Source organism: Ahaetulla prasina, chromosome 3 (assembly GCF_028640845.1).
Source record: "Ahaetulla prasina isolate Xishuangbanna chromosome 3, ASM2864084v1, whole genome shotgun sequence".
Taxonomy (NCBI): domain Eukaryota; kingdom Metazoa; phylum Chordata; class Lepidosauria; order Squamata; family Colubridae; genus Ahaetulla; species Ahaetulla prasina.
In genome coordinates this window covers 48,123,934-48,137,633 of record NC_080541.1, presented here as the reverse complement: position 1 = coordinate 48,137,633, position 13,700 = coordinate 48,123,934, and the positions used below count along the sequence as shown (strand labels likewise).

The 13,700-nt window shown below is 34.2% G+C and overlaps 1 protein-coding gene across 2 annotated transcripts; it reads right to left on the bottom strand.

Annotated features, from left to right (window-relative positions):
• Positions 1–3,019: 3,019 nt before the first annotated feature.
• On the bottom strand, positions 3,020–13,490 carry PENK (proenkephalin). 2 transcript variants are annotated; one of them, XM_058174988.1, is made up of 4 exons: positions 13,310–13,490; positions 13,080–13,191; positions 11,942–12,082; positions 3,020–3,930 (listed from the first exon to the last, which is right to left on the bottom strand). In XM_058174988.1, the coding sequence occupies exons 3-4, from the start codon at positions 12,077–12,079 to the stop codon at positions 3,298–3,300; spliced, it is 771 nt and encodes a 256-aa protein (XP_058030971.1). In that variant the 5' UTR covers positions 12,080–12,082; positions 13,080–13,191; positions 13,310–13,490; the 3' UTR covers positions 3,020–3,297. The 2 variants fall into 2 exon arrangements, with proteins under 2 accessions (XP_058030971.1, XP_058030972.1); XM_058174989.1 differs by having other exon boundaries at positions 13,080–13,187.
• Between the last annotated feature and the right edge of the window lie 210 nt (positions 13,491–13,700).

The following is a 13,700-nucleotide window of genomic DNA, read 5'->3' as shown; positions in this document are numbered from 1 at the left end:
TCAGTCATGGTGCTATATATTGTTTACTTAGTGCCAACTATTCTCCTTTGCCATAGAAATATATGCCAAGTCCTCTTCACATTTCCTGAACACATTCTCGCCCCCCATCTAATTATTATGGGCTTTTCCTGCTCTTGTAGATTTATAGGCTGACATGTACACATCCCTGACCACTTACAAAACTAAAATTGTCCACTCTGCTTTTCTTGTTAAACATTCTTGTCCTTAAAGAAATAGGATAGATCCATGTGCAAGAAGGCGACTCTTAAGTACTGTGCAGAGGCAATGACTGAGTGATAGTGACAACATCCAGAACAGCAATGGCAGCATTAGAGAATAGTAATAATAGCATTCAAGAAATCAGTATGGCAGCATTTAAGAGCGTCAGCTGACAAAAAAGTCAGTAAGTGGTGGTGGAACAACAGCAATACAAATGTCAATGGATTGCAATACATTTAGAGATCGCATGCATTCAGTGGCATGGAACAAAATGGAGGGCACAGGGTTTTCAATGTGTGAAGGAATTGACCAAGGTACTAGCAAGCCCGGTCAGTAGGATTTTCTTCAAGATCAAGTCACAAACCTCTACTCTCAAACAACCCTAGCGGCAGCCTATGCTGACAATAGAGACATGTGGTGAATAAAGTTGGGAAAGAAATGGCCGAAGGAAATCTGCAAATTCCAGCCAGAGAAAATGAAATTATTTGTTATTAAAAGATAACAACAACAACAATAATAATAATAATAATAATAATAGGAAGAGGAGGAGGAGGAGGAGGAGGAGGAGGAGGAGGAGGAGGAGGAGGAGGAGGAAGAAGAAGAAGAAGAAGAAGAAGAAGAAGAAGAAGAAGAAGAAGAAGAAGAAGGATAGAATAGAATAGAATAGAATAGAATAGAATAGAATAGAATAGAATTGAATTGAATTTTATTGGCCAAGTGTGATTGGACACACAAGGAATTTGTCCTGGTGCATATGCTCTCAGTGTACATAAAAGAAAAGATAGGTGATAATATATATAAAAGGAAAACAGAACTATAGCTAGGTTGGATAGAAATCAACAGGAGTATCAAGAATAGAGAATGTAACTATTAATTAAAATATATAATAAATTGTAGGATAAAATAAAAGATAATCCAAAGGATTGAGTATTGATTTTTTATGATGGGTGAAATTGATATAAATTAGGATATGCAGAAATAGATAGAAATTAATAATTTATCACAGTAAGTAAATAAGACGTCAGACCATTTACACACTCCAAGTAAAATTAGTACATATCATTGCCTTTTTTTTTAATAATCTCAACATTCCCTGCAAGAAAGGGGTGAAATTCAATTTTTTCCCCCTACCGGTTCTGTGGGGGTGGCTTGGTGGATGTGGCAGGGGGCAGATACTGCAAAATCTCCATTCCCACCCGACTCCGGGGAAGGATTATGCAAAATCCCCATTCCCTCCCCACTTCTGGGGGAAGGATATGGCAAAATCTCCATTTCCACCCACTCTGGGGCCAGCCAGAGATGGTAATTGCCAGTTCTCCGAACTACTCAAAATGTCCGCTACCGCTTCTACAGAACCTGCTAGATCTTGCTGGATTTTGCCCATGCTGCAAGGAATAATCTGTATATAAGCTAGTCTGTGCTATTGCTGAACCTATGCCATTTCATGTGAAGAACTGGTTCCTTTCCTTTCTTAGCTGACTTCTTTAAAGTAAGGATGGGAGAGTGTATTTGGTGGCTTGACCATTTTCTCACAAGAATTATATGTAGTAGCAAAGAACAAATGGGATAACTAGTGTAGTATTAATCCTAGACAACTCACAGCATCATTTTTATGCTTGATACAGAGCATGTACCGTTTAAAACCTTAATTTGTAACTCCTTAATACAGAAGGATCAAGGTTTTTTTTCAAGATGTAGGTGAAATGGATCAAAAGGAACTAGAGTCTTTTTGATATAGTGCATGATATATAAAATTGTTTGGCTCTCTCCCAATATGTTCAGCAAGGTACTTTTTATTAAATGTCTTTCTATAAAAATAATAAGCATTTTTCTAAATATGCGATACCTAAATTAGAAGAGAGGAATGCTGCAATTTTGCATTTCAGCATATATTCTTCTATTCTTACTTGCAATGCAACACATGAAAAAGTGCTCAAAAGATGTAGGGTGATCTTATTAACTACTGTTTCTGGGGGCAGGGTAGGAGGATAAATACAATAAGTTCTAGCCTGTTTTCCTTTTATTCATCCATATTCCACTCTAAAGTCTTAAATTAGTATTAATGAGCATTTGGAGAAACTGTACCCTTACAAATAACTTTAGCTATATAGACAGTCTCTTATGACTGAAGAAGTTAACATAGCTATTGTATTGGCTCATGCTGCCCAGACCTGATCGCAAAAGACAAGCAACCAATTATATCTGAAGACATGGAAAAATTTTATATCCTGAAATATAGCATGTGAATGCAATTCTGAATTTAGGAAATATATTTCTATAAATTGATAATTCTGTTATAAGCTATGTGTTTGCTGAATTTAAGATCTATTAGTAGTTACATAATTTCATAACTCTAAAAGTTTTATGGTGAAATTCTCAGAAATTATTCTGTAGAATTAATTGAGTCATTACATAATAGAAGGTTATAGGATTATATTCTTAATTTCTTTAAGGAAACTAATTTAGGAAAATTGCATTTGTTTACTCAGTTTACAAGCCAATTATACAAATGGTTGTGAAATCAAATTGGATTATCACTTTGAAGTGATGAAATATGTTCTTTACAAACATAAAGGCTGGTATAGTAAAGAGTAAGCTTAAATATAAATTATTAGATTTTCTTAAGCTTGAAATACAGAAGAGTTTTACAAGTAACCTTGTGGAATATTTTCAGAAAGAGAATGACTTCTATTTCACGAAAAGCATAAAACTCACATAAAACACTATACTGTTAAATTTTTGCTGTTCATAAATTTAGTGACTACAAAAAATGTGTTCAGGATATTTTATGCAGTTAAGATGAAGAATTTATTATATATACAGTTAAACAATTACATTCTTTAAAGAAATGGATATGGTAATTAAAGTATATTTAGCTTGAAAGTACAATATAGACGAATTAGACTAAAACAGAAATTATTTTTAACTTAAAAGAGCACAAAATCTGAAATAACAGACAATAAGTTGCATTATTAACCAGGACAGTAAAAAACTGTACAGTACAAGCAACACATTACAATAAATTATGGTTAATGAGGCAGTCTTTGATTTGGGATCAAAAGGACAAAATAAGGAATGCTAAAATCTCATAAATCCACCATATCTCTTTTCCATCTCTGGAGCCTCTTTGGAATAATTTTCTCCATCATCATCTGAAGGAAGAAGAGTATCAGCAAACCGCTTGAGAAATCCACCATATCTTTTCTGGTAGTCCAGCCACCATTCTGGCCTTCCTACTCTTCTCATGAATCCACCATATCTCTTTTGTAACTCTTTGGCATCACCTTCCAGCTCTGGACTGCGCTTTATGCTTCTCATGAAGCCACCATATCTCTTGAGGACCTCACTATCACTATCACTTACGTCCTGATAGTGTCCTATTTCAGCATTTTCCTCTGTTGCAAGAAGCTCCTTCAGAAGATCAGACGAATTAGCTAAACCATTATCATCTGAATCTTTCTTCATAAATCCTCCGTATCTTTTAGCAAGAATTTCTCCAACATTGGGTTCTTCGTCTGGTTCTGCATGATAGAGTTCATCCATCTTTTTCATAAAGCCACCATACCTTTTCATGAAGCCACCATATTTTTTGGCTAGCAAATGGCTTTCATCCTCTTTTGGACTGTCCGGTTTAGTAATCTGAAGAATTTCCTTGCAGGTTTCCCAGGCTTTGGCAGAAGGCAGTTTTCCTTCACATTCTAGTGTACATGCCTGAAAAATAGTTTAATTTATGAAGTTATTTTAGAAGTAAAAATAACATTTGAAATATCGTCTTAGGTTTCAGAATTTTAAATTCTGAATACGGCCAAATATGGTATCTTATATAATAATAACAACAGAGTTGGAAGGGACCTTGGAAGCCTTCTAGTCCAATCTCCTGCCCAGGCAGGAAACCCTACACTATATCAGACAGATGGTTATCCAACATCTTCTTAAAAATTTCCAGTGTTGGGGCATTTACAACTTTCTAAACTGATGATCAAAGTCGATCAAAACGATCAATTTCTAAGCATAGGAATGGAAAAGATGGAATTAAAAAGATGTACTCCTCAAAACAGTAATCTGGTAATAGTGATAAAGATTTTGCATGATTTGTGAAATTCAAGGATTGTTGAGTTTATAGATAAAAGAAAGTGCTCTTGAAAAAATAATGTGTCAGAAGTTCTATACATGACTGTCAATCCTTATATTACTGGAACACACCTTCATGTTTACTACAAACGTATCGTCAGCAAAACGTACATGTGAAGAGATTTTGCTTGCTTAGCACATATAATAATAATAATAATAATAATAATAATAATAATAATAATAATAATAATAATAATAATAATAATAATAATAATAATATTTTAATTTGTATACCACCCTTCTCCACACAGTGTGAAAATGAATATAGTCAATTACCCCTGTCTTCCCAATTGTTGAAAAATAAAAATTCTATAAAAAATATTTTGGAATAGCTAAAAGGGTTCAAGAAAAGAAAGGCAGATGAAACCAAGAGCAGTGGCAGAAAAATGACTGAAATGATCAGATTATATAAGCGCATTGCAAATAAATAGATATTTATTACAAAAAAACTGTTTTTAAAGGAGATTATTATAATACAATTTTTTTTGAAAAAAGTATTTCAAAATTTTGCATGTTACATCAATAAAACCGCTACAAAATCTCTTCATTAAAAAATAACTTAGATTAGCTAAATTTTTAAGAATGATGCAGAATAACTTTATTAAAATTAATCTCCAAAGCCTTCCTAAGTAAAATCTTATTAAGTTTACTAACAACTGAAAAGTATAAATAATGACTATATGGTCTTTCTTCATTATGTTCATGGAGACACTAGGAAATTTTTCACTAAAGGAAGAAAATAGAGTAATTTTCATTAAATTCATATTGCATTTAGTTTTCCCAGCCTTTGCAAAAATACACAGACCTTTGGGGTAGGGAAGAATGATGACAATTATTTCCTGCCCCTTTTCTATAGCATGAAAAGGACTACACTAAATTATGTTTAGATCCCTTAAAATCAGCAAGGCACATCAGTTTTTATTAATTAAAATTATACTGTTTTAATGAGTCTTTGACTAAACATGAATTCTATATACAATGTTATAATTTGAGCAGTTGATGCCAATAAGACATAATTCAATTTTAAACAGAGGGTTATGCTTAAAACGATCTAGTTGGATCAGTGAAGTGATTCCAGAATTATTTCACTGCATAGCTCATAGAAACACTAAATTTCTGACCTAAATCCCATTCTTCTTTAGTTGCTGAGTTTACATTGTTGCTCATTCCATGTCAGTGAGGGCAATGTTTGGAAATGAGGCATGTATAGCCAGCATGTTTGCTTAGATATGATCTATGGATTTAGTTTCTAGGATTATATGCATGCTCTGACACATATTTAGTAGATAATTGTATGCTCAATTATTGATCGTTCTGATTATCTGATGGAGCCTAGGCTAACTACCTTTGCTTTGTATTACATAACTAGGTTAAAGAGAAGTATGTCAACAATGTTGCATAAGTAGTTCAGTATTTACATAATTCTTTGGAATGATAATTCGAGTAACCATCTGTAAATCTCATCATGTATTATATTTGAATACTTTGAATCACATATAAGCTATAATCCCCTGTTTGTCCTTCATTTAAGGGATTGAAGACAATTTTGAATAAAGGTAACTTACACAAATACACATATTTATGCTCTCTCCATTTAAACGATTATATATGTGTATGAAGTTTAAGGATTTAAGCTGATAAAAGCAAAGCAAAACAAAAAGCATGTATTAGTTGGTAGTTCAGCTACCCTGTTTTCCCCAAACTAAGACATCCCCTGATAAAGAATTGGACTCGATTGGGTTTCACTATATTGTCTTTGGGCTTGGGTCTGACAAAAGTTTCCTTATTGTGTGATGTTCTCAGAAACTGAGATGGGATCCATTTGGTATGGAATACGATATAATTAAAAATTCTACTCAAATGCTGCTTTCAAGGAAATTGATTTAAGAAGCCTCAGAATTATTTCAGAACTATTTTGCAGAATTTTGGCAGGAATGTTCTAGATAGTTAGGTAGGCAGGCAGGCTGGCAGGCAGGCAAAAAAACCCAAATATGACAACAGACAAATATGTATACATTCATACAAATAAAATATTTAAAAAATATTTTGCTGGCTTGATTCAATGAGTAGTTGTTGAATTATATGAAAGATGATTTCAAACACAGGTTGAAGAAAGAAATGCATTTCATAATTGACATTCCTAAATATTCTATTAGTTACCATGCTAAATAAAGATTAAATTGTGTAAAAACTGTACACATAATATTAAACATTTTGGACCATGAGAATTCATTTAGAGTAGAGTGTCAGCATTCCAGAAAACGCTTTGTTCTTTCAAGTAAAGAACAAAGATAAATACATATTGTATACATATACTGAATCTAATTTCTTCACCTTCAGTGATGGAGCACCCACAATTTCTGGAGGCAAGTTGTTCCACTGATTAATTGTTCTCACTGTCAGAAAGTTTTTCCTTAATTCTGAGTTGGATCTTTCTTTAAGGATCTTCCACATGTTACTTGTTGTCCTGCCCTCAGGTTCTTTGGAGTATAGGTTGACCCCCTGTTCTCTGTAAGAGCCCCATAGGTACTGGAAAACTGCTATCATATCATCCGTAGTCCCTCTCTTCTTTGAACTAGGCATACCAAGTTGTCAACCGTTTATTATATGGATCAGACTCCAAATCCCTTTGTTGCTCTTCTCTGTACTTTTATAGAGTATCTTTTTTGTATTGTAGGGACTATGATAACTTTTTTTTCAAAATTGGTCCATACTTGGTCATGTCATTAAGATCTGCAAATTTTGATACTGAAACATATGGTCATTTAGACTAACCATTTACATTCATAGCTTTCAGAAAGCAATTTTTAGTTTTATTAGGTCTCTGACACTCATTATCTTCTTCCATATGTCAGTCTAACTGAAATAATTTAGTTTTTCAAATGAAGAATAATTGTAATTGTTTTGAATTCATCATGGTTGGAAGCAAATAGGTGACATTCTTGCAAGATGAAATATATATTTTTCTTCCTTGACTGATTTTTTTTTCCAATTTCTGATTACTAAAAGGATGTTAGGAGCTTCAGAAACTAGAATAAAGAAGGATTAATTCAAGCTATTGAAGTTGGTAAATAAATGCTTCTTGTTCAAACCGAGTGTTTGCTATTGCTTTACTTACACATTTGTTTCTTATTTTTGCTTTTGTTTTTCATGCTTGGAATTACACTAGCTTGATTTATGACTGTGGATTTCTTCTACCAGTTTACTTCTTACAGCTCAATTTTGATGAAGAAATAATTTATATTTATTAGGGATCTTTTGAAAACCCATAGGGAATCATGACTTTTCTCTGAAGTAAGAAAATCCTGTGCGCCTGAATATGAATATTTGGCTATAAATTATATACAGTATACTTCAATAGAATCGTGATGCAATTATCATCAGCATAAAACTGTATGTGAACATCATTATACAGAAATATTTCTTGGTTTTTGAAGTCTAACAGTATATTTAGCTCTTGGTCTTTTTTTTTTTTTGCCCCCTGGTAATGTTAAATCTCATATCCAAAACATTTTTAACATTTGCAGGCAGATTCAATTGGTATAGCCTATTGTGATTATGGTGTGAATGTATATATTCACCAAGATAACTATCAACCATTGATTGATAACTCTAACTTAATAGATCTGATGGGGAAAAAGAACAAAACAGCGAAATTAAGTGAATGTAAGAGCCAAATATGTAATTGGAGCAAGAGCCAAATATGTAATTATTGAATTGTGATAACCCTGTAGCATTAGAATAGAATAGAATAGAATAGAATAGAATAGAATAGAATAGAATAGAATAGAATTTTATTGGCAAAGTGTGATTGGACACACAAGGAATTTGTCTTGGTGCATATGCTCTCAGTGTACATAAAAGAAAAGATACGTTCATCAAGGTACAACATTTACAACACAATTGATGATCAATATATCAATATAAATCATAAGGATTGCCAGCAACAAGTTATAGTCATACAGTCATAAGTGGAAAGAGATCGGTGATGGGAACTATGAAACGATTAATAGTAGTTTATGCTATCTCCAGTATATGATTTTACTTTTATGAGAATTATTTTGTTCTTTATGAGAATAATACCTATTTCTTTTTGGGTTTTTTACTTCTGCTATTCTAAACTAAAAAGGAAAACCAAATAAGATAGTTATGGAATGGACTTGTTATTCAGGATGTGATTAAACAAAAGGAAAAATAAATGGCTAGCCTGCTCAAATTTAAACAAGATATTTATGAGATAAGAAATCAAATTATTAATTTCAGTTTATTTTGTTTCCTCATCTTCTAAGCTTATGTGCTTAAAAGTATGTCCATCTTTACTCAGTGGGATGGACTCTTGGAAGTCTACGTAGTACTATTCACCAGATTCTATTCAGTTATGCTGGAATATAACTCTCATTTTTGGCCAATACAACCATTCCTGAAGTTCTTCAAAAGTTTATTGTAGCTTAAATGATGCCTTTGGTGGCCATAGTTCTATCTTGTACTATTTTTCTCTATCTTCAGAGGGCTGTTATTCATTTTTCACAATGAAAGTCTGATAAAGGAAGATGTGTTTAACCATTTGGCTCTGCTATTTACTTTTCTTTTATTTTGTCTCCATTTTCTTTATGATAGTAATTAATAACCTGATTTTCTGTTTAATATTATCTTTTTAATGTATATATTTATTGCAATAATAATGAAACTAATGATGCTAATTATTTAACAGGTTTATGATTGAACCCAAGACCAAACTGATTCTCTTGCTTTTCATATGCATGCTGATGAATGAGAGTAAATCTTGAAAAACAGTACTTTTCCTCCTCAAAAATATATTTTGGAAGAAGGTCTGGGAGCTTAATGAAATGAAGTGTCGGCTGCTGTTTTGGTTTTGAGTTACAAAGGGCATTGGCAGCTAAGAATATAGGCAGAAAACATGTTTTTTCCTAGGACAATCTTATTAGTTTCAATTGTCTTACTTAATTATTAACCAAGGAGATTATATAGAAGAATGCACATTCTCTCATAGATCTGATGAGATTTTAAAAACAAATTCACAGAAGAAGAAATAGAAAGACAGAGGGAGGGGGAGAAATAAAAGACCTCCATTAATTATATGGTGCTTTTAAAATTTATATTGTTTTGGGTCAGATTAGACTCTAAAAGGTAAAATGCAAGCCAAGTTCAAGTAGCACCTGAAACTGAAATAATGTGACCATTTGGTGTCTCCCAGCCTTACCCAATTCCTAAAGTTGTGATAACAATATGAAAAGACAATAAGAAGAGAATCATGACCTATTTTTAGGCTTGACAGAATAAAACAAAGAAATATAAGACTTTTTTTAAAAAAATTGCTATCTAGAAGTGAGGAACACTATTTGAACAATAAAAGCTCAATTTCCTCTGCATATCATTGTAGCTATGTACTTATAAGTAGCTACGTACTTATAATAAAGTAAGAAAGCAGACACTAATGGGATAAAACCTCTCCTGTAAGCTATGGCACATATACATACAGTCAAGAATACCCAGATAAGAGCTGGCTCTCCAAATGTAGAAAAAGTGTGCTATACTTTCCCAAACTTAAATAGAAATTTCAGGTTTTCCTGGATAATATTATTCTCACTTAAAGAGTTCATGTGAGACTTAATTGATCAAACTTGATAAAATGAGATGGTTGACAGTGTCTTCATCAAACTGACTCAAAGGAAGGGCTACAGAAACCAACAATGGCAATAATTATGCTATCACTATAATATTTTGAGATTAGCAGGATACAGGGAGACAATAATAAACCATATAACTGAGACACTGTTGTTTGTACTAATTCTAAAACTCATAGCTTCCATTAAGTCTGCAACATCACGAACTGAACTATGGGAAAGGCATTCCATCCCTTTTGTCTTATTTGCTATTCCATCCGTTCTTTAGAGGTTACAGCAAGAGCAAGCATTTTCCAATACAGTGACTTAAAGAGGACTAGTGAACTCATTGATCTGGCTGTGATGAAGTACAGGAATGTAGCCAGTGAATTTAATACATATTCACTATTAATTAAGTATATATAACTTGAATATTTAATGCATAGTAATATTAAGACTGAGATCCACTTTATGTTGTGGTTTAAGGCAATGGGCTAGAACTGGGAGACCATGAGTTCCAGTTTTAGTCAGGAGCCCAGATGGGTCAGTCCTGCCAGTCATTCTTTCTGACCCTGAGGAAGTAATTGGTGGCAAACCACTTAGGAAAAAAAAAGAACAGGGGCAAAAAAAATGCAGGGACTTATCCAGGCTAATGCCAGAAGTCAAGATTAACTTGAAAATACAAAAATTAAAATAAAATAATAATATAAAATAAGAAAATATAAATTTTTAAGAAATATTTTGCTAATGAATGAAGTTATAACATTTAAACACATTGGGGAGAAAAATCAAATAAATAATACTTTATGTACTATCGTAATTTTTAACAATTGCTATCAACCTGGCTTCCATTGAGGACCTGTATACTGCATGACTCAAAAACAGGGCTGGTGAAAATATTTACAGATCCCTCACATCCTGGACATAAACTGTTTCAACTCCTACCCTCAAAATGATGCTATAGAGCAGCAGTCACCAACTGGTGGTCCATGGACCACTGGTGGTCCGTGAGAAAATTTTGGTGGTCCAAAGAAAAATTATTTGTATTTTTTATATTGCACTAAGTACTATTTATCTTTTTAAAAATTCATATTAGTGGTCTGCGGGATTTACAATTATGAATTTAGTGGTCTGGGAGGTCCGAAAGGTTGGTGATCCCTGCTATAGAGTACTGCACACCAGAAAAACTAGACAGAAGAACAGTTTTTTCCTGAACGCCATCACTCTGCTAAATAAATAATTCCCTCAACACTGTCAAACTATTTACTAAGTCTGCACTACTATTAATCTTCTCATTGTTTCCACCACCCATCTCCTTCCACTTATGACTGTATGACTATAACCTTGTTGCTTGTATCCTTACGATTAATATTTATATTGTTTGCTGATTGCTTATTTGTACCCTATGACTATCCTTATGTTTCTTTCTTTATTTTATTGAAAAAGTTTTAACAAACAGAAACATTTTTCCCCCTTTTCCCCCCCTCCCCCCGCAGTACCTTATGTTTCTTGATGAACGTATCTTTTATGTACACTGAGAGCATATGCACCAAGACAAATTCCTTGTGTGTCCAATCACACTTGGCCAATAAAGAATTCTATTCTATTCTATTCTATTCTATTCTATTCTGTTCTGTTCTGTTCTGTTCTATTCTATTCTATTCTATTCTATTCTATTCTATTCTATTCTATTCTATTCTATTCTATTCTATTCTATTCTATTCAGTGTGGAAGTGCTTCTATCTGTAGTTGATATATATTAGATTCAGTGCACTGTGTGAAAATATACATGGACAATAAACTATAACGTAAATTCTTCAGTGATAATTCAGTTCCATTGTTGAGTGGCTAATCTAAGTTAGCGATCTATCTAATTTTGAATTTGTAATATATTTGTGCAACTATGAAGTATCAAGCTGAGCTGGGAGAAAAAAATCTTAAAATAACAATGAATAAATTCTGCTTACCAAGGGGTTGATATCAGCATGATATACCAATTGATGGGCACAGGATGCACAATCTTTTGTACATTCTGCCTGAATGGTAAGGATAAGGTATGCGTTGAGAGCCAAAAGCAAGAAATAACACCTCAGAAGCAGTGTCATGGTCTGCAAAAAGAAGAAGAATTAAACTCAGTCACAGTATTTTCCTTCTATTGCTATCAGCAATAGATTGCATTGAGAAATACATATGGAAAAAGAATCCGAAGTATTTTTAGCTGTATTATACCAATAATAATGTATATCATGAATGAAGGTGAATATAGGTGTCCCAGGATAATGTTACAGGATCCAATTTGGGTTGGTCACCAAAACCAGATGTTTAGACTTCCAAACTTTTGGATTCATGCTGGAGCCCATCCTCAGGGAACTTCTCTTGCAGAGTGTGTCCTTTGGACTATTCACTGTGTTGTATTTATAAGGTGCCTGTCAACACCTAAATCCCCAATCAACATCTAAAAAGCCACAGTGGACAGACAGCAGCCATATAATCACACATAGAATAGTCCCACGCACATACACTGTTAGAGAGAAGTTCCCTGAGAATGGGCTTCAGCACCATCTGAAAGCTCAGAAGACTAAACCTCTGATCCTGCTGACCAACCCAGATTGGCTGCTGCAATAATGTCTATGATTATATATGTGAACAATTTCATGCATGATGCTAGACACAAAGAACATACAATTAGAATACATTCTTTGAAATCGAGTGTAATTTTTTCCCTTTATCAGATTTCAAATAGCTCACTACATAATAAACAAAAACAATCCTGTTTATAAATGTTGGCTTTTATACAGAGTTTCAGTATAACTCTGGGGTTAAAAGGAGGGGAAAAATTCTTAGTAACAAACTAAGTAAACAATAAAATACTTCACGTACTTTCACGGGATTATTTAACCTTGAATAATGAACAGTTCCAGATGCTATAATATAACCAGCGACGAACGAATTTCATCCCGTTCGCCGCGTAATCTTATTCCTTTTACATCTCCGCCGGCAATGAGCCACGGGAGGTGCGCGAGTGAAATCCAGCCTAAGAAAAAACTGGATAAGACTAGACCTGGAGCTCAATTGTCCCCTCCTTTCCCACACGCCCAGACTTACATTTCTTCTCTGCTCTGTGCGCTTCTGAAGTGAGCGGCGAAGTCTCTCGCTCAGAGCCTCTCGGCGAAGATCCCACGGAAGAACTTCGCTGGGCTTTTCTCCAAGATGCTAACTAAGGAAGATGCAGAAGAAAGAAGGAAAAAGAAAGAAATGAACCACGGAGGAGGAGGGAGGGAAGGAATGGCAGATGGCGAAGAACGATCCGCTGCAATAATACAAATCAATCTTACCGAAGAGAAGCGACGACGGCGCTGATGGGACTACTTCCTTCTCTTCCAAGAAGGGTATCTCTTCTGGCTTCGGAATTCTTCGGCAAAATCGGGAGCAAAGAAGTGGAGAAGGCGACTTTATAATTAGTCAAAAAAGGAGACGCGGGCAGCATTCTCCCAATCGCCTACTGCCCTCCGTGTGACGCAAGAGCTACGACATCCAGTAGGAGTGAAGCATCTGGTACGGGGTGGGGGGAAGTGGGGAGAGACGTATCAGCGTGCCTAGGGCCAAAGCAAGATTCACGATTCTGTTGTTCCCTTGAGTGAGTGGGTGGATTTGGTAGTCATCCCCACCTGATCAGGATGATATCTCACTCAAGGATAGCTTCTTCCCACCATCCCAAGTGGGGCC